This window comes from Epinephelus moara, chromosome 11, assembly GCF_006386435.1.
Source record: "Epinephelus moara isolate mb chromosome 11, YSFRI_EMoa_1.0, whole genome shotgun sequence".
Taxonomy (NCBI): Eukaryota; Metazoa; Chordata; class Actinopteri; order Perciformes; family Serranidae; genus Epinephelus; species Epinephelus moara.
Genome location: NC_065516.1, coordinates 26,437,086 through 26,458,818, shown reverse-complemented (window position 1 = coordinate 26,458,818; position 21,733 = coordinate 26,437,086). Strand labels below are relative to the sequence as shown.

At 39.8% G+C, this 21,733-nt stretch overlaps 1 protein-coding gene across 1 annotated transcript in view; it reads left to right on the top strand.

Moving 5' to 3' along the window:
* The first annotated feature begins 2,401 nt into the window (after window positions 1-2,401).
* rec8b (REC8 meiotic recombination protein b) overlaps window positions 2,402-21,733 on the top strand; it is a 21,919-nt gene continuing 2,587 nt past the window's right edge. Inside the window, exons 1-16 of the mRNA XM_050056932.1 lie at window positions 2,402-2,457; window positions 2,640-2,708; window positions 4,100-4,242; window positions 5,755-5,830; window positions 6,307-6,424; window positions 8,842-8,911; window positions 9,474-9,541; window positions 12,150-12,231; window positions 13,934-14,000; window positions 15,518-15,710; window positions 16,300-16,434; window positions 17,162-17,237; window positions 18,815-18,999; window positions 19,262-19,301; window positions 19,433-19,508; window positions 19,590-19,691. Coding sequence (XP_049912889.1) covers window positions 2,402-2,457; window positions 2,640-2,708; window positions 4,100-4,242; window positions 5,755-5,830; window positions 6,307-6,424; window positions 8,842-8,911; window positions 9,474-9,541; window positions 12,150-12,231; window positions 13,934-14,000; window positions 15,518-15,710; window positions 16,300-16,434; window positions 17,162-17,237; window positions 18,815-18,999; window positions 19,262-19,301; window positions 19,433-19,508; window positions 19,590-19,691 — 1,556 coding nt within the window. The remainder of the gene's footprint in view (window positions 2,458-2,639; window positions 2,709-4,099; window positions 4,243-5,754; window positions 5,831-6,306; window positions 6,425-8,841; window positions 8,912-9,473; window positions 9,542-12,149; window positions 12,232-13,933; window positions 14,001-15,517; window positions 15,711-16,299; window positions 16,435-17,161; window positions 17,238-18,814; window positions 19,000-19,261; window positions 19,302-19,432; window positions 19,509-19,589; window positions 19,692-21,733) is intronic.

The window sequence follows — 21,733 nt, the reverse complement described above, 5'->3', positions numbered from 1 at the left end:
CATAAGGAAGGTGACGTCACGTTTTCCTCTCCTTTCAACTGAGTAAAAATAGAAACTGTAACATTCCGGCTACCAAAACTGGTGTTAAAATTAGAAAACCAGTATCCAACAGTTCCTCCACCACACCAAAAGTGAGAGAAATGTATTTAAAAATAATTAACAAAATACACCCATTAAATTAATTCCCTCAACAGAAGTTTAAAGGCACAGCGCAGTAAATACATAGATAACTTTATTGTCCAACTAGATGGAAATGTGTCTTTGGCTTCTCTAAAACACACCAAAGGTACTTACAGACACAGATTTTACAATATACATGATACTGTAACAGACTGCTCTACATTGTATGTCCCTCTTCACTTGCCGTAGGGCAGAAAAAGTTATGGGGTGACATTCTGCTGTTTCAGGGGGCTAGTGCATGTGTGAGCGTTCTTGATGTGGGGAAAAATAAACGAGAAGGTAGAAAGGAAGGTAGTCTCTCCCCGTTAAACTAACGGAACGTCATCCCAAAACTTTTTCTGCCCTACAGCCACTCAAGAGGGACATACAATATAGAGCAGTCTGTTATGACGATGTGCTGCGTTTAAGTGTGATTTGCAGTGTCCGCCCCATTGATTGATTTTATGATTTAGGATGCAGATTTTAATTTTGGATCACCACTGAAAACAATAAAAAAAAATCCACAGATTCTGTTTGGGCCTGCTGATCACAAGTAAAACACGCATTTAAAGTTTTACTTAGTGCAGAAGTATCAGCAACACAATGTACTTAAAGACCCTGAGGTTAAATCATGATTTGTTACAGTCACTGGTATATAAAGAAGAGAGAATTATAAGAAGTAATAACAAAAGTAGGAAATCGAGGTATGTAAATAAATGTACATTATCCTACAATGTTACACTAGTACTTGAGATAGAAGGAATAAAATATATATCCTTACCATACTGAGTCTGCAAGAATATAAAAATATACAAATATGTGCATTGTGCTACATTACACTGTATGAAGTGGTGTTGCACTCAGAAATATAAGATATGTATTGTATGATAATGGTTACTAGTACTACAATATATACATCAATATGATATGGAGATGAATAAGAACAAACATTGCACAGTATACAAGTAATATTTACTGCGCCTTGAGTCACTATTGCACAGTAGAAACATAATAGATAGGATAGTTATGAAGTATAAATGGCAGCACGGTGGTGCAGTGGTTAGTGAGGTAGTGGTTAGAGTGACTCTAAATTGGCCGTGGGTGTGAATGTGAGTGTGAATGGTTGTCTTTCTTTATGTGTCAGGCGACCTGTCCTGGGTGTACCCCGCCTCTCGCCCAGTGTCAGCTGGGATAGGCCCCAGCACCCCCGTGACCCCCAAGGGGATAAGCGGTCACGGGGAAATGAATGAATGAATGAAGTACAAATGCAGCTTGATGAATTTAGTCCAAATGCCAGTCTTATCGACTTAGAGTGGCAGACACTCTGAGGGAGGAGTTGCACAGGTTGATGGCCACAGGCAGGAATGACTTCCTGTGGCGCTCTGTGGTGCATCTTGGGGGAATGAGTCTATCACTGAATGTGCTCCTGTGTTTGACCAGAGCATCATGGAGTGTGTGGGATACATTGTCGAAGATGACATGTATCTTAGACAGCATCCTCCTCTCTGACACGGCCACCAGAGAGCCCAGCTTCACCCCCACAACATTACTGGCCTTGCAAATCAGTTTACTGTGTATGTTGGCATTTGCTACCCTCAACCTGCTGCCCTAGCACACAACAGCAAAAAGGATAGCATTGGCCACCATAGACACATAAAACATCCTCAGCATTGTCTGGTAGATATTGAAGTACCTCAGCCTCCTTGTAGAGGGCTTCAGGGTTCTTAGCCCAGTATTGTCAATATAGACTCCCAGGTACTGGCAGTCCTCCGCAATGTCCACACTGACCCTGGATGGAAGCAGGATGGATGGATGAAGTATAATATAAGTACAAGTACAATATATTGCATTAATCTAAGTATAAAGTAGCATAATAATCATGAAAATAACAAGTTGCTTCCTCAGAATTGTACTTACAGCACTTAAAGTAAATGCTGTTTCCACTATTGCTAATTATCTACAATAATATTAGCTTAAACATTCACTTATAGACATATTTTATATATTATTTATACATTATTGTATTATTTTCATTCCTAAAAGTCAATTTTCTGACTTTTCTATAGTCAATGAACGCCTCACTAGTGTTGACTTTCAATGTGATCAATCTCGCAATCTGATTGGTCCAGTGTGATTAGACGCGGGAAAACTTTGTGGCGTCTTTCTTCAAGCTTTTAATACTTTACCACAGATAAAATACATTCCTTATTACCTGAAAGTATTTTTATCTAGAAAGGTAAATATGTTTTACTACCCAGACGTCCTCCTGCGCCGCACTGGATGTTTTTCCACAGTTTGGTGAGTTTAAAAATATCTAGCAGTCAGCTTGTATCATCACCTCCAAAGCTAGCAAGCCTGAGCGTTAGCTTAGCTTAGCTTAGCTTAGCTACTGCAGTAAGAAGTCTTAGCTAACTACAGGACAGATTAGCCTGACAGTAAAGGCTTATGTCTAAATTTAATAAATGTGTTGTGTTATTCAGGTTAGCAGCCACCAAAGGTATCAGGGTTACCCGCAGAGAGCTTCTCAAAGTCAATGTCAGGAGAACATGGTAAGACTATCCACAGGCTAATGGCTAATATTAGCTTAGCTGTGTAATTTCACTAGCAAGAGTGATTAAGTTAGGCTAGATAAAAGATGTGTTTCATCTCTGAACTATACATAGAATTTTTGAAGTGGTTTTTCACCCATGTCTCACTTTGCCAATCTTATATTACTTGGTAATATAATGTTAGATCATTTTTAATTGTATCAGTGATGCACCTTTAGCATCTTGCTCTAAAGCAGTGGTTTTCAAATTTATTGTGCCCAAGGCACACCAAAGGGCATATCTGTATTTATATCTGTGCACAGTAGCCTCTATAACATGTTATCTTATTCCAACATAAATGTTGTTTTTATTTACTAATATTAAATAACACATGAAATATTTATTAACAAAATGATTCAAGAATTAATTTTAAACTTTTTAAGATTACATCAAAGCACCAATAACACATCCATTTAAATGGGAAATAATGAAAGATAATGTGATGTCTTAGGGCTGCTGTGAAACTGAGCCTACTTAGGGCAACAAAAAAGTTCATCTCGATGCGTCTGTGCATTGGACAAACAAGAAGGGACGGCAGAAGAGATACCTACACACCAATACAACTGGGCTGGACAGCCACAAAAAAGGTTCACAAGCTGAGATCAATGCCAAAAAATGTCAGTTTTTTCAGAACATCTATGAGCAAAAAGAAGGGTGCTCAAAGTGCAAAAAATAATAAAATGTGATTAAAAACAGCAGCAAGTGTTCAGTCCTTGACCTAGCACTGATGATAGTCAATGACTGAAATGTTTGCCGCACTTTTTGCTCACAGATGTTCTGAAAAAACATTTATTGGCATTGATCTCAGCCTGTGAACTTTTTTTGTGGCTCTCCAGCCCAGTTGTATTAGTTTGCAGATAATGTGATGTTGGACATATTTATAATGCCTACACCTGACCAGTGACAAATAGGTTCCCCATGAAGGTTTTTTAAATTACATTAAATCAAATTAAATATTTTAGGTAGATTTTGCCTCTTTATTAGGAAATGGGTGTGCACAACATACCGATACAGTCAAATAAAAATTCATTCATCACTTTTTGTATAGGCCCAGTTGAATATTGCAATAATAATGTGTGGTTATCAAAGAACCCCACGGCACATTTATGTGCGGCAGCACTCTATTTGAGAACCAATCTATGGTCTAGTTTAGTGTGAAGATATTCTCTCAGTTTGAAGCTAAAACAGAATAGTGGTATATCTAGTGATATATACATATATATATATATATATACATATATAGCTATGAACTTTAACATTATTTTATTTTTAGGGGTCAAGTGCAACTTTGTTTAAGATGAAATTTAATGTAAATTTGAATCAATAATTTTGTTAAATGTTTAATGTTACAGCGGAGACATTTTGGACTATGTGACAGCTCAGGTTCCTCCACCGCAACCCAACATACCGAGGCCTCGCTTCTCTCTCTACCTGTCATCTCAGCTGCAGTATGGAGTGGTTGTAGTCTACCACAGGCAGTGTGGCTTCCTGCTCGGTGAGGGGAAAAGATGAAGTGGAACAAGCGAGAGTTGAAAATCAGTCTGACTGTTCTCCAAGCTACATTGTCTACACACAATATGCTGCAACTTCCTACTAGGCTAGGGAGACAAAAACAGAGACCTCGGCATGCAATATACTGTAAAACCCACGTGCACTACCATTCAGTTACTAAGGCTGCTGTATGATTTCATATTATATGCCAGGTGTCAGTGAGTAAAGTGAAGGAGTTGGATTAAAACAAGGGAATAACTTTCCAGCTGCTTACTTTTACTATTTGCAGAAACTGCAGTCAGTAAGCAGGATGGTTTTCAGTTTACAAGGAGCATTATTCTATGTTGGGCGGCTTTCCAAGGTAAGCTGAGGTGAAATGTAAAAACACAGCAGACAAGTTGTCCCTGTCATTTGCTAAATGTAGCAATCAGTCGCTGCAATTTTGGTGCAAAACCAAAACAGTGCTATTGTCATACATCTGCAGAATGTTTCTAAAATCACCCTGGCAGGTCTGATTTGAAGCCAATATAGAGCTGATGAATGCAGTATTATCAAACACAGCTCCGTAGTCTCTATTCATCTGGTCTTAAATTACACCCTGACACTGATATTGCGTCAGACAGATTCACAGTCATGCTGTTGTCATGGTTGATGAAAACAGTGAAATACAATGCATAATGATAAGCAGGAGGAGATGCCAAGAAAGCATCCACTGCCTGTTGTCTAACAGTGGCTTTTGGAATTAGCAATGGTATTTAATTTCATCAACCATTAGAAAAGAATAGAACCAAAAACTGAGACATACATAATATGTTTATGCTGTATTTTATGAGCATGACAGAGCAGAGTTTGTCCTCCCAGTTTCATACTATGATCATCTAAATATCTGATTTTTCCATCATTTTATTTTCATATGCCATACTAAGGAGTGGATTTCAATAAACCCTGAATTTATGCATAATAAGCTTTTATAAATTACCCTAAATAAGATGTTAAATACTAGGATATCCTGTTCCCTTTATTGCCTCCTCCTCTTCATTACATTTCATTCATTCATCTTCTAACCGCTTCATCCTCTTGAGGGTCGCGGGGGGGCTGGAGCCTATCCCAGCTGACATCGGGCGAGAGGCAGGGTACACCCTGGACAGGTCGCCAGACTATCGCAGGGCTGACACATAGAGACAAACAACCATTCACGTTCACATTCACACCTACAGACAATTTAGAGTTATCAGTTAACCTAGTCCCCAATCTGCATGGAGAGAACCAACGCTGACACGGGGAGAACATGCAAACTCCGCACAGAAGGGCTCCCACGCCCGGGATCGAACCGGCAACCCTCTTGCTGTGAGGCGACAGTGCTAACCACCACACCACCGTGCCACCCCATTACATTTGTCATCAGATAATTAAGATCTTGACATAAATGTTATACCTCTGCTTCTTTTTCTGCAGGAAATAACTGTACTTCTAAGAGTTGTGCGTGAAAACTTTTAATCCCCTTTCTGTGTTCCAGAGGATGTCCAACAGACCATTGACCGCCTGCTGCGCTCTAAAAGATGCATAAATATAGACATGGCTGAGTCTGACAGGTCTGCACACTCACACATGAAAAATTTGATCATGCTCAGTGGAAGAGTGTTTTGTATCCTTGGGCGCCTAAAATTTTAAGCAGAGCTGTGCAGAGGTTGTTTGTGTTTAGGGAAGTCTGAGCTCAAAAGCATCTGGTGGAATATTTATAAGGGGGATTGTTTTGGGGAGATGGTAGTGTTTTATTGAGTGAGTGATGGACAAATTGAGCTACTTTCATGTGAATGACTTCGTAAATGTTTAATAAGCCTTGTTATGTAACAGCGGTAATGTATGAGCTCTTGTTTCTGCAGATGCAATATATCTTTCCACATTTTGCACTCTAAAGATGCTTTACATCAATGTCATTCCAGTAATATTATATAAAACTATGAAACTAATGGTGCAGATTAAAGTATGCATAGTGTTGCATTAGCCTGTCTATGTGTTTTAATACTTTGAGTAATAATATTGGCGTGTCTCACTGTCTCTCTCACAGGTTGGCCTTGGATGTGCCTGACAGCCTGTACATGATGGAGGAGGCAGAGGGAGCTCAGGACCCCTTTTTCGGTGTCATAGAAGCACACAAACTACCCAGCCCCTATAAAATACACCAGGTGCATTAATAATACCTACACCCGTACAGCCACATACTCCATGTGTTGGTGTGGCTCGGAAATATGCCAGACAGTCTACACAGGGGGTGTAATCTGACGTCTGTTTCTGTAGTGTAGCACAGCAAGACTCAACAAAATCAAATTTACCTGTCCACAGTCTCCATCCCCTGGTAACCTGCACTTTGTATCAGATATTCACTCTGTAAACTGGAGCAGGCTGAATGGATGTGGTGAACAGTTTTTGTCAGAAGCAGCAGCAGCTACTCTGTTGTTAAATACAACTGTTAAAATGACAGTGGTACAGTATTTACCGTGACACACATTAAAAGTAGTTTGAGGTAACCCAGTGAAATATATACAGTATGTCTACCTACTAAGCACAGGGACTCCCTAAAAACCTGGTATTTCGATGATGTGGTTTTGCAGGTGCAGCAGTGCACGCTTGGACGAACTCTGTGACGTTCAGCGTTCATACTTTATATGATAACCTGCGTGCACCTTTGTAACAACGCAGAATAAAATCCGGAACTATTTTTGTATCATGAAAATGAGAACATGACTGAGCGACATCATATGGGCAAGTTTTACTTCTAAAGCTTGTAAAATTAGGACAAACTAGACTAAATAATACATGCATACAATATAAGATCAGTTTATCTGATATATGTCAAATATGAAGGTATGCAGAATATACGATACATGTTTTTTTTATTTGTATATATGTTATCACACCTATTTACATGGAAAATGATAGTCTGCCTCGTAAGCTTGTTTGGACTTGGCATGTATGTACATTTTTTGTTCTTGGACATGAATAAGTCCATCTAAATGTCAGTATATTTTAGCACTACTTAGTTTTACACATTTTCAAGTAGAACATTATGATTGTCAATTTGAGAATTTGTTAACAGTCTGGTAAAAGTCATTTTAAAATCTGCATAAGTATAGTTGCGGTTGCACTAGCACTAGGAGAATATGTTGGTGAAGATTCCCAAGTCATCTAGGCTCTGGTAATCTTAGGTGCTGTATTGTAGGCAACTGGACTTGCTTGAGTTTCTTGAGGATGTTTCACCTTTAATCCAAGAGGCTTCTCCAGAATTGAAGAAGCCTCTTGGATTAAAGGTGAGAGCAATTAAGATAACTTAGTGGTAGTAAGATAACTAGTACTAGGAGTGTATCTTTAGAAATCAGTGATCACAAATTTAAAAAAAAAAAAAAAAAAAAAAAAAATCATCTCTGTTTGTAGTTACAAGTAGGTATGAGGTCTGCTGTAGGGTTAATCTTGGGTCCAAGTCCAAGATGAAGTTAATAAACAACTTTTTAGGTGCCTTTTAAATGTCTCAGACAAGCTGCAGTTTCCAGAGGAAACACTCCCACCTCTGAAGATCAGTCAATTAATGAGGCAAGGCCTCTTATGTCAGAGCATATGTTTATTATGTCTTTTCTCTTTCAGTAATCCTTTCATTTTTGAAGTCCAAAACAGCAGTAAATTGATAAAAGATTAAAATTACATAATAGTAAGTAGCTTCATCTGACCACGTTCGGCACTAATGCTCCGCTGCTACAAGTGACTGAGTGTTTCTAACCACATGTAGAGTTAACACACACACATATAGACCATATGCCACACCCAGAGTATCTAAAGGAAATATATCCGTGTAGCCTCTAAGGCCACATAGGTATATCTGATACTTTTCAGAGTTATCCCACATTATGTGTTTGTGAAACACGCCTCATAAATTATAAATCTATACCTGATCTATAAATTTGTATCCCATCTTTTTGTGCTCACCATCATGTCACTGATAAACCATCAACTACAAGTGAGTCATTGTTTTATGGCCTTACGGAGACAAGTGTAGGTCACTCCCATACTAACATAGCAGATGTGCATTCACCCTCCTCTCCTCTTATATCGTCAGAGTAAATCAAAGCTGATAACTCTTACTCACTGTGTGTGCTGTAAATCTGGCGGACATGGCTGAACTTTGTCCTCTTGTAATCTTTCCCTGTGGAGATTCTATGTATGACTTAAATCACAGACAGAGCTGAAGTGTGAGACGACTCAGCACAGGGACAATAATGTGAAAATAATTTATTGGGAATTTAAAGGATCCCAAAACCTGACTGTAGCTCTCAGAACATAAATTAGAAATGGCTGTATATTTACCGCAGAGGTCCACATGAAGGCAAAGCAAAGCAGGTTTATACTTTTGGCACATGGAGGCAAAATAAGAAAAAAGAAAACATAACCTCTGAATCACTTTCACCCCTAACCTCACGTTTAAACACATTTTGGTCATGAAGAGGTAGTTTTCCTCAGGCTCAGTTCACACTCTGGAATAATCAGAGAAATGGAAATCAATCTGGTTCATTATTCTGTCTCGTTATATAATATTTGTAATGTTTATTTCCAGTCAACGTTGGTGATTGAAGAGGCAGGTTCACAGCACTCCCTGGTGCCCAGTCCCCACACCGCACTTGATGGTAAGACTATATTTTAACATCTAAAAGACTGTAGCTGTGTCCCATGTCGGTTGCTGCTTCACATTTCAAGACCAAATATATCATAATTCCTTGAAATATGCTTCCAGTTGACTTTGTGACACTTGTGGATACACTTTGAATAAACCCTCTTTATTTCAGAATACAGATTATTATGATTATGATTTGTAATAGTGGCTGTGTTGATATTTTTTGCATGCTTCTGGTTAAACTAATCTTCTAATCTTTAGAGATTTTATAAATGATTCAGTTTATTACTAGCTTAGTTTCTATAAATGGATTTTCTTCTAAATTTAGACTTTTGGCACAGGACGCTGTTTCCACCCCTGTTAGGAAAATTGTGAATAAATGTTTTGTCATCAGCAAATTAATCTTATTTTATCTGCACATATTGAATTAAAAATCCATCAGTCCCAGGCAGGCCCAGATTTTGTTGTCCTGGCTGTTTTTCTCCCAAAAGCTACAGACACAGCTGAGCCTCAGCACATCCTTTCTGTGCTGCAAACATGCTCGGCTCCTAATTCCTCCTGCTGTGTTAAACCAGGTTTCAGGTCACCTCCAGCTGCCATCTCCCTGACAGAAAAGGAGCAGTTCATCATCACCGCTGCTGAGGTAAACTCTCTGTCACAGTCCAGGTACAGGAAACATCCCAGTCATCAGTTTTAGGCACATCAGGTGTCCTGGTGAATCACAGAACTGGGATGTGGACCGTGTGCCGACAACAGCTTTAGTTAAGGTCTGTGTCACAAGTTGTCAATATACAAACATACACAAGGCATATATAAAATGAAATAAATATACATTCAAAATTAAATAGAAATATGAAGAAGACAACTAGATACATATATTTAAAAAATAAACGTGTGTCTCCTGTAGGTAGTAATCACCAATGTCCAACTTAATCCCATTACACAGTCAACATAAAGCGCTTGTTGGTCTTTCCGTCATGTTTACAGCATGATATGTGATGAAGAAATAGCATTAAAGACAGTAGAGATTCTATCAGGGTTTCCACAGTCAGGGAAAACCTGGAATAGTCATGTTGTGAAAAGTGAATTGCACAGTCACATTTTTCAGGCCTGAAAAACCTGTGAAATTAGTAAAAATCATTGACAACTTTGGAAAAGTCATTGAATTCTGTTGTGTGTTTATACATTTTTTTTTACAGTAGTCGCCTGTGGATAACCTTCCATGTAATGTAACATAACAGCAAATTTATTTTCTGAAGCTGTCGACGTAATTTAGCTCTAATATGCATCAATGCGTGACGTTTGTTTACCATCAAGTATGTCTCTTTATTTTGTCCCTATGCTCCGTCTCCTCCTCCATGTATGTCAGCTGGCTGAAATTATGTTTTAATAGAGTTTGAATCTGATGCGTTTGAAAAATGCTCCGCAAGTAGGGCAAGAAAAATCATATTTAATAGTTCCTTAAAAAGTCATGGAGAATTTTGAAATTCTGTCCATGAAAATGTGTGGGAACCCTGTTCTGTATTGTCCAGTTTTTCTTAGGGCGTTACATAGTAGGCACTGTGCCCGAGATTGTCCCCGCCCACTGCTCAACTTTTAGATTTGTAATGTTCCGTACCTGACTACACTTGTGTCATTATCTACGTGACATTTTTGTTGTGCTTCAGTGCAGAAAAGGGTGTTAAGACGGACAGGAGGAGGAGGAGGAGCCGCTGCTTTCGGCTGCGGAGCTCTCCCCCTCCTGCGGGAGTTTTGATTGCAGGTCGAAGGCAGTAGTGAAGCCAGATTTAGGTCTGTCTGCTGCGAGCTGCGTTGCCTCCTGATACAGAGGCATCAGTATTAAATTTAGACTGATTCATAATCGGTTAAAACTCCTCTTAATCACGCTGAGTAACAGTCCACTTTTGTGTTCTGGTACAGTTGATCTGAGATAGGGCTGGGCGGAATGGCCTAAAATCAGTATCACGGTATTATTTTGGGGGGATGTGGTGACGGTATGATATGGCGGTATCGTCTTCTCTCTTTTTTTTACACCTTGAATAAAACAATTTAAAAAGCCATACAAGTCTAGGATGGAAACTATTTATCGTCAGAAGTAAAACGATTGCTAATCCATCTATTATTGTGTATAAAACGTTATACAGTAGGTATAAACGTTAGAGGGAAGAGGGAGTGCCGTCGGCTCCCGGGCCCCCTTCTCCCGCAGGCCTGGGTTTGGGGCGGTTGGCCAGGCCACCTCCATCACGTAGCGAGGGAGGTGCGTCAGGCAGGCAGGCAGGCAGGCTGCCGGGCCCCGTTCTGCCACCGTAGCCAGAGTACTGCAGTATGACGGTAACCACAAAAGCAGTACCGCGGCTCATGTTTACTGCGGTAAGTTACCGTCACCGCGAATACCGCCCAGCCCTAGTCTGAGACCACCAAACGGTCTCGGGCACAGATTGGCATACTGACCAAGTACGGTACACAGTGGTCACACTACTCAAATGAACTGGACTTTAAAGTCAACTGTACTCTGATCTGGGCCAGGGTCCCTGATGCAAAAGCTCCATTACGTTAAGTTTTGGGGGATGAATGTGGTTTCACTGCTCAAAAAGAACAGATATTTATAGAAGACCGTTTTTAACAATGCTAAAAAAATTCCATAAGTCTTCTAAATGGTGTGTATAATGCAGTGAAGTTAACGGTGTAGGGGAATGTGGACATAAAAATACGTGATGCCTAACTGACTGTCCTGAATTCACCTCTCAGTGTCCACAATGCTTAACAGACAGAAGAGCTTTATTATCTTGGTCATAAAATGCAGCTGTGTGTCACTACAGTAAGTCTGAGTCCAGCAGCACCTCCACACACTATTACCCTCCTCATTCTGTCACTTAGGGACTGATAATGCTCCTCCTGAAGCATCATCAGCTGATGAAGTCCACTTTGGCTTAATAAGATCTGACTTAATTACATCAGCCTGCACTCACAGTTTGTTTACAGAGATATGTGGCTCACTTTCTGTTGTTCTCCTCCCCCGCTCGTCTGCCTCTTGGGTTTATTTCTGCTTTGCATGCAAAAGTTATTTCTTTATATATGCTTCTTCTTTGGTTGTTGCTGTGTTTTACTGCTGTTTTACATCAGTTTGCTTACATTATTCATCACCATGGACCAAACCTTATTGCTTCTGTTTATTTCATATCCCCATCTCTTAGTCTTTACTTCTGTCCTCTCCTGACTTTTGTCTAATTATCACCCTCTCTCTCTATCAGAATTTTGAGGGAGATGAGCTTCCTGAAGTCACAGCCAGAGAGATCGACTTGTTGATGGATCAACCAGACCAGTTCCGTGGAGGTGTGTGCCTCTGTCTTTAAAGAGCATTCTTATAGCAGCAAACAACTATTTGCTATGTAAAGATATAGTGGAGTGATGGCATCCTGAGCAGATAATTAAGTCACACTCCCTCTGCATGTGTCGTAATCCAAGATTCTGTCCATTGTTGTAGTTGGTCTAGCTACACACGTGAGTCCTTGTGAATGTGTCGCAATAGCTGTCTCCTCCGCATCACTCTGCACATAACTCATGCGATGATTACCACCGATATTGTCGTCACAGAGGTGTAGCGCCCACTCTCTGGTATCCCTCAGATTAACACCGTTAGCTCTGTCAGCATTGTTTATTGATTTAGCATGTTAGCTGCTGGCTGCCGGTTCAGCCAGCTCCATTTTGAGAGCTGTGTGTGGATTATTCCGGCCCAGACTCTGAATTTAAGATATGCTCTGAATGTTGGATACAGGTCTTTTAACACTTATAATAAGCATTGCATATGTACAGTATCTTTTTGTTTTAGTTGTTTAGTCTGATGTCATACTGTGGGTCTGTACTGAACGTAAAGTCCAAATGAAACAGCATTTCAAGAGTATCTTGCTTCAGTATTTAAACGTGTTTCTGAGTGAAACAGCATAGGCAGGCGGGATGACACATTAGTAGGAATTGGACTTGATCGTTGAGGAGTGAGCATGTTTTAAAAGACATGGAGATGGCTTATATCAACAGGATAGCAGTATCTGTTAGGGTGAGAGAGACGAAGCCCAGCATATGCTCCATGTAATGATAGTTAGCTGTTAGTAAAATGCTTTGTGCATAATCTGGAGCTGTCACAGGTGCCGTTTTCCTTAAAGTGAATAAATTCTAGCCAACAGGCCCGTAACCCAGGTATTTTGAAGGAACAATGACACACTGACGTACCATTTGTTTGCTAGGTAGTCAGTTAATGAATCTTAGCTCTGATCTGCTTAAAAAGTTGCAGATTGATCGATTGGTGTCATGATATTATTGGTTTGAATTAGCTTACGTAAGCACACATCATATTAATGTTTTAAAGAAAGAAAACAGGCTGGGATTTGGGTAAAAGAATATGAAGAAGTTTATTTATTTATTGATCAATTTGGGGGCATATGTCATCAAAAAGGAGCACAATATACCTAGGGAAGTGATCTAGGGATGTGGCATTTTTCATCTCATCTGGACTTTAAGGATTTATGAAGTGTCTAGTTTATCAGTCCCACAGTGTCTTCCTCTCTTGTTATGTGTCTGCACCAGTCGGCCAGGTCAAATGCTTTGTGCCACCGCTGTAATTGAAAAAAACAAAAAAAACAATTCTGCCTCTGTTAGTGCTTTGCTGCCAGAAAGAAAGGGTTTATTTTCAGGAGACTTTTTCATTTCAGGGGAGAATTGAGTTTGGGAGAGCCTGGCTTGCTTTAACAAAAGTGCCTACTGTTCTTAGCAAAGACAGGACAAGGACAACATGTGTTGCGTTGGGTAGACTTTGTTTTCGCTCTCTAATTCACCTCCTGTATTAAAACATCAGTGAGAGAGCAGAGAGGGAATTTGTAATGAGGTTCAGTACAACAAGAAACACCAGTTTCTTCAATAATGTGATTGATAATAAGCTTTTTACAGATTACATCATTATTGGGAAAAAAATAACATGTTTTTATTTGTGTCCATGTGTTGTGTGTATATCACATAATTGGTGACATTGTGTGTTAAACAGAGGTGGAGGAGCAGCAGACTGACCGGAGGACCAGGGAACTTGAAGGCGCCATGTCCTCCATTGACCAGTGAGTCTTCTATCAACAATAAACACAATGAAAATGTACAAAAAAAGAAAATAATTTAACTACATATCCGACTTACTTTTCTAATGGTAGAAGCACACATATCAAGGGAAAATTACCAAATCAACAAAGCCTTCATGTCTACAAAAACAGGCAGGCAAAACACTCCGCACTCCTGCTGTGATATGAAGCCATGCAGAGGACAGAACAAAACCGTATCATAGCTGCGACTAGTGTAACTGTCCCTTCTGGCTACCTTGCACTCAAGATGGCTGGGAAGATAACAAAAAAGGGAATTTTCTCATCTTGTATTGTGCCTAACTTTAATGGAGTATAATATATTGGGTATGGAATTAATCTGCAGATGCTACGGTTCAAAATGAGACCAAACTTTTCTACTGATGTCAGTTTTTGAGCCATGTTGAAGGCCAAAATGTGTCCTGCAGCAGACGGTAAGGCTTCTTGTTTTTTGCCGATACGATTTCCGGAAAACTTACATTTTCATTAAGAGGAGTGAGGAGTCAGCAGTCAATGATGGTATGAAACAGTCAATTAAACAGGTTTTTCTATAACTGTAAGTCACTGCAGCCACGAGAGACAGTCATAAATGTGCACACGAAATATGAAGCCAGTACGGTGTAGTACAGGGGTAGGCAACCTGCGGCTCCAGAGCCACATGCAGCTCTTTAGCCCTTCTACAGAGGCTTTGACATAAAATTATATGTGAAAGAATAATTAGGTTTTTTTTACATTTCAGTATTCATGTACCATTATTGTAGGCCTAAAGTGACTCTTACATTCAATGCACAATTGAAAAAATATGTAGCCTATACACTGAATAAAAAAATGTTTAATAGTTGTGGCTTGTCTTGACTCTAGCAAGTCTTGATAGCTGTGGATTCTAAATCAAAAAAAGGAAACATCTCAGAGGAAAATAGAAAATGATATAGTGCTTGGACAGATTTCACCGCCAACGCTGCAAAGATAAAGTAGCAAATAATCACAAATAGCACCCTGCAGAGTAGCCACCTTGTGGTAAAACATATTAATGATTGCTCATTTAGACCTGTTAGTAATGTTGATAGGATAACTGAGACTTAATAGGCCGTGTTACCTTCGTTTTAATGTTAAAATATGTTTTGTGGCTCCAGACAGATATTTTTATGACCAAAAATGGCTCTTTCGGTAGTAAAGGTTGCCGACTCTTGGTCGAGTAGTATTTGAGATTAACTGCAGACAGACAAAGGTAACTACAACAGCTCAGAGAGTGCCCTCAGGACAATGTTAACGTCATAATTATACTACCAGTCATCCTTTGTGTATGCTAAATATGTTGTTAAACAGTAAAATACTGAAAAATGAATTGTTATGTTCTGTAGTTAAAAGAAAGACTTAAAACATACTGAATATTTTATCAGCCACTCAGAAAATAGCTCAAACCTGTGGTGGCAAACTGTAAATATAACTGGTGAGTTAAAACACTCTGTGTACTGTAAGCACGTGTGTGTTATTGTATCCAGGCTGAAGGAGACAGTGCTGGGAGCAGAGCGGGACAGTGTGTGGCAGCTAGACGAGGAGTCGGGTCACCCGGTGGAGGTTCCTTTGGCAGCTGTTGCCCTAGAGATGACCCCTCCACAGGTTGCTATGCCAACTCCCCCCTCTGGGGCATCTGGGAAAGAGGGAGACGGAGCAACAGACGGTTCCTGTGAGGAGGTGAGACACTGGCGATGCTGTCTATTCTCTAGTTTGTTCAGTTGTAGTTTTGTGTTGTGCAAACTTTAAAATGAAATGGTGAAAGATTTACAGTGCAAGTGTTAACAAATACTTATTTCCACTAATTACTGTACTCGCAACAAGTAATTAAAAGCACACATGCCTCTTAACATGTCTTGGAGACACCCTGTCATTACATTTTCTCTAACTTCAGTTCATTCATTTAACGTTGTCTTTTATACAGCGGCTGTATGGAAACTACAGAATATTTAATCCAAGTGTAGTGCCTCTCAAAATTAAATTCCTAGTGCCTTTTTATTTTCCTGATGTCCAAATTCTGCCATGTAAGAAACATAGAGATGACAGTGACAAAGCATTTTCTGTTGTGACAGTTGTTGTCAACTTTAATTTACATTCCACAAAGTGACTCATGAGCAGCTAGTTTCGTTTTGGAAACAAGCAATGGAAAGCACATGTGGGTGTGTCAACACAGATTCATAATTTCCAGTTTGTGTGCTGGAGTGTGAGAACTTTTTATAGAACCAGAGCTATAAACACTAAAGCTGTGTGTTTCTCACTCTGCCATCAGGTGACTGTTCCTCCTCATAGGAAGCCCGGTGGAGGTCGCAGGCGTCAGCTGGTCTTCGCAGACCCTGAGGTCCAGATATCTGAGACAACAATGAAGGAGCAGATTGAAGACCCACTGGCTGAGACACTGGAACTGGTACAAAAACACACTGAGATTATTTCATTAAGTCATAGAATTCATGTTATAGTGAATGCAACTGACATAAAATGCAGTGCTTATATTATTAAATATTCCAGTTTTTTAAAGTGATCAATGTGTATCACATGGTTCTGCTTCTTTTTACTATACTGACTGAACATAGTTTCTGGTGTTATTAAGGTTTTTTGGTGATCACACACACACACACACACACACACACACACACACACACACACACACACACCAGCACATTGAAAACAACCCTTTCTCTCTCAATCACACGTCATGACTTAAACAAACACACACACCATAACAAAAGTCGTATAAACTGTATGCGCACACATTAATACACACTGAAGAGGACCGAGGGTTCACTGACACGGACCAATTGAATTTTCAGTCTTTGCCATTCTGTAATCAAAGACTTGCCATCAAAGTGTTTATTCACCAGGGTGTCAGTTAATTAAACTCCAGCTCTCCAGTTTTACTCCTGCTCTCTAAGCCCACTGGGATAGTCCTCATTGATCATTGCCTTCCTTCTTTCTTTCCTTCTTCCCTCCTTCCTTCGTTATTTCTGTAATTTCCTTTGAGACACCATCATTGACTTTTACCCCCTTCTCTTTCTCGCTCTGTCTTTACACTGTGTACTCTGAAAAACACTGAAAAAAGCAAAAATTCAACTCAAAGCTTTTCCATCAAGCTAATGTTTTTTCCTTCCTCTCAGTCCAAGGTGTTGCTGGACTTGCCCGCCTTCACCCAGCGTGCCACTCCTGCCCAGCTCTTCACCGCCCCCTGTGGATGTCAGTGCCACACTTCACTAACCCCTGGCTATTGAAAAGCCCACACTACTGACTGAACATTAACAATTATTTTAGAAATAATGAAATTCCAGAAAGGATTAGATATTCATGATTTAAAAGCACACAAAACCTAAACTAATCAACTGATGCAATGTGAAAATACAGTGACAGCAAACATAAATACTTAACAGTGTTGAGTGACAAGGGCAAACACACTGAAGCCAATAATTGACGTGCCTCATTTGAAGCATGCCTATTGATGCAAAGTATTAAAGTAAAGGTCGGTGTTTAGGCAAAATGTTTGTATGTAACAGATAACCCCATTAATTTTCTATACATCTCTATTTGAGTAAAGTTATATAAAATTCCAAAACTGCAGAACCAGCAGTATTTGGGGGAAAAGTCGCTATGTAAATGTAGGCAGGAACAAGTTTGATTTATTTATGAGGCTTTTTTTTTTTATACAGAAGTTTGATTACTGCAGTCTGAATCAAAAATCTCCCTCCTTCTGTTCTTCATAACTCAGTGACATGTGAGCACACTGACATGAAACACGTCAATCGAACCCGGTAAAATGTTTATTGTTTGAACTATAATGACGCAGTTGCAATCTAAATTTATTGATTTATATTCAGACGCCTTACTGCCCAAAACTCCCACTGCACTTCTACCACTGTCAGTGTTCATTTGCAGTATACTGTGTACGCTCAGTTTATACTGGAAACCTCTGTTTAATAAAACAGTTTTGGGTCAGGGTCCTCATTTGACACTCCAAACCGAGTAGGAGAGTCAAGTGTCAAAGTTTGACGTATGTTTGGCTATGTCAACCCATGTGTGTACTTTAAAATGTGCACATCAGACACAGGGGTTTTCTGACATACTGGTCTTACAATATGATAATATTGTGTAAATAATCCAGCGCCTCATAAATCATTATAATTTCTTTCCATTCTTGCCGAGTGTCCTTCCCCCAACTCCATCTGATTGTCTGTTCACTATCCATTTATTGTAATTTCTCTTTTTGTACGATTTTGCACAGTTATGGTTGCAGACTCTATCTCCACCTCCCGACATTCGTATTTGAGTTTCATTCATTAGCCAAATAAGAGACAAAGCACACAATACACAAACTTGCAGATGAATTTCACTGATAGCATTATTCTATTTTATTTAATTTGTTTATTTGTCTTGTTTCGCTTTTTTAAGAGTTTTCCATATAAACCTTGATAATATCTAATATCAAGTTAAATGAATCCCAATGCCAACCACTTTTAGATTTAAAACCTTTAGGTAACTTGCTGTGCAGTCAGAGAGAAAGTACTATGCTCAAGGACACACACCTATTGCAGAAACTCAACCTTGCTCTTTTTAGAGCCCCCCAGGAGTGTACCGGTAACTCATCATAAACTGTGAGCATGTTTTCTAATCAGCAACAACCTTGTAGGGCGTCTGAAACATTTTATTAGCACTTTACAGCTGCCTGTGAGTGTTACTGGCTTTCCACAAACTCTAAACATCAGCTGTGATGAAGCAAATTCAAATTACTGACCAAAACCTGCTCTTTGACCTCTCTGCAGCCCTGCTCCATGCTGACCTCCAGTCACTATGGAAACAGTGTGCCTCAATCACCGTCCTGCCTGGACCTGGGGAAAAACAGAGAGGGGAGGAGGAAGAGGAGGAGGAGGAGGCGAGAGGGGAGTCAGAGCAGGACAGAGAAATACTTAGGGCAGAGAGGAAGAGGAGGCACTCAAGCAGGAGAGAGGTGGGTCTGTGTGAAGGTGCATTTTTAAAGGAGTGGAGATCTTTCATGCCTGGTACCAATATTAATATTCTCACCAAACTCCAGAGTCAAGCTGTATTTAAATCTGAGAGGGCATCTGTGAAACTGTGTCTATAATAATAAAGGTTAGCCAGCTAGCCTGCAGTCGTAGCCTGCCAACTGAGTGTTCAGTTCAGTGATGAGACAAATTAGATTATAAACATCGTTTCTATTTCATGAAACTCTGCCTCTCTTCCTCTCTCAGATATCCAGTGAGTCAGGACTGCAGCCTGCAGAGAGCTCATGTAAGAATTCTTCCTCTCTCTCAGACACTTCAGTTTTTTACATCGTGTTTTGGCAGCACATAAAACACATCATTTACTTAAAGCTACCAGCTGCTCATTTTGTGTTTCTTTATATTTGTGTGTGTCAACAGCTGTATTAGATGTGATTATGGACATGTCCAAAGAGGACAGATCTGTAAACGATGTGATCACTCCTGCCAGCAGATGGTGAGTCTCAGATGGATAGACAGATAGACAGCTGGATGGATAAAAAAATACATCACTGTGTGCGTGCGTGTGTGTGTGTAGGTCTCCACAAGAGGAGGCCCAGCCACCAATGGAGCCCATAGCAGAGGAGAACATCGAGATGCCCGAGGCTCTGACTGACACAGAGAGCAGGGACATGCTGAGGTACCTCATACAATACACACACTCAGAACACAATCAAGCATACAAACATGCACCTAGGTTGACTGTGATTTTTCTCCACATTCATAAACAACTCCAGGAAGCGAACATGCTTGACAGCAGAAACACTGCTGGTTGTTTACACTCTGGATAAAGATCATTATGGAAGAAAATACTGGACATTTTTCTTTGATATTTTTGTCCATCCTTACTTTTGAGTTAGATTTTTATGCCTTCACGTCTTCGACAGCTGTGGCTGGACGCAATATGTTTTCGGCATGTCCATCAGTCCATCCAAGTCTCATGAATGCGATATCCCAGAGATACCTTGAGGGAATTTCTTCAAATTTGGCACAAACGTCCACTCGCCATTGAATTAATTAGAATTTGGTTGTCAAAGTTCAAGGCCACTGTGACCTCATAAAACACGTGATTGGTCATTACTCAAGAATTCATGCGCTAATTATGACACATTTTCACACAAATGTCTAATAGGATAAAAATATGAAGTGATGACATTTATTTCCAAAAGGTGACACCATTATTTCACTGTGACACCATAGCTCAGAATCGGAAGGGAATTTGCAGGGTGTCTGCAGGTCCTTAAAAAGTCGTAAAATGGTCTTAAATTTGAATTTGTGAGGTCTTAATTGCCACAAACATTTTACTTCATTTAATTTGTCCATCTTTTAATTCCTTTTTGTCAAATAGGTCAAGCTCCTCTGCATGAAAGTCCAAATTTCTGATGTTACAGATCTTTAAACCTACCACTGGACCTAATCTTGTCTTTTTACTCAATACTTGCACTTACCTGTGGTAAAAATGTAGATTAACCTAACTCACTCACATTTTCATACATAAAACCTAGCTACGCTCAGGACGACAGACCTACTTACCTAAAATGTTTAAATAAGAAATCATGATTGTCCAAAAATCAGCCTTAAATTTGGTTAAAAATCTTGAAAAGGTCTTAAAAATCATTAATTTTAAGCATCTGATTCCTGCAGGCACCCTGATAGGTCAGGCAGACATGAATGTGAACTGCAACTTGACTGGTTGGCGGAGGCATAAAACCACAAGGCAGTAAATCTAATTTGTCTCCATATTTGTTCTGCAAACCTCCAGCTCCACTTAATTGCACTGGTACTCTGAGATCGGGAGACTCCAGCATTGTTGTCAGAATCATCCTGAGGTGATGAATGTTTTGTGTCACGGCACGTTACCCTGCGCTGAGTGCCTATTTGAATAAAGGTAGACTGTGGCCATGGAGGATAAATCAGCTCATATATTTCTAAAAAGTTATTTTTGTCTTCCGTGGTGATGTTTAAGGTTGGAAAGACACTTGTTGCCTCCAGCATCACAGGTTGACCCACATCCTACTTTGTTTGACATCTGCTTTGAAATTCAAAATAGAAAGCAGCCAGCAGGCCCGAGGGAAGAACCTGAGCCGCTGACACATTTCCCTATTAAACTCCCCTACCTGGGTTACACATCATAGCTATCACAGACTATGAGTAAATATCACAAATTGAACAGTCAGTGTCAGCAGATCAGATGTGAAGCAGTTTGTTTGATTGCATGTTTGTTTGATTGCATGTTTGCTGTATAAATCAGCAGCATTACAGTTGTTGTCTGTAGGAGGCTGGTAATGTGACATTTTGACTGGACTGTGTGAATCCGTTTTAACAGGAGTTGGATTTATAACAGCAATAGTGGCTCTATAATTGACCTTTTGCTAATCCCCGCTCCTTTGTGATGGTCTGTCAAACTGTCGCAGTAAGCATTGAGCCCACACTGTAACTAACTGCACTCCCTGAAGAAATATTATCATATTGTTGGAAAAATGAAAGAGTGATTGCAGAGAGAAGCAGACAGAGGGGTCTACAGTCTGTGTTTGAAGGATATATCCAGGATGTCAAACTGACTCAGCAGCAACAACAGGTTAAAAAGACAAAGATAGTTAGACGCTAAAGCCGAACTATAGGCTACAGATCACAGTGTAAAAGTGAACCACCACATCACTGCTGATCGCCACACAAGACAAT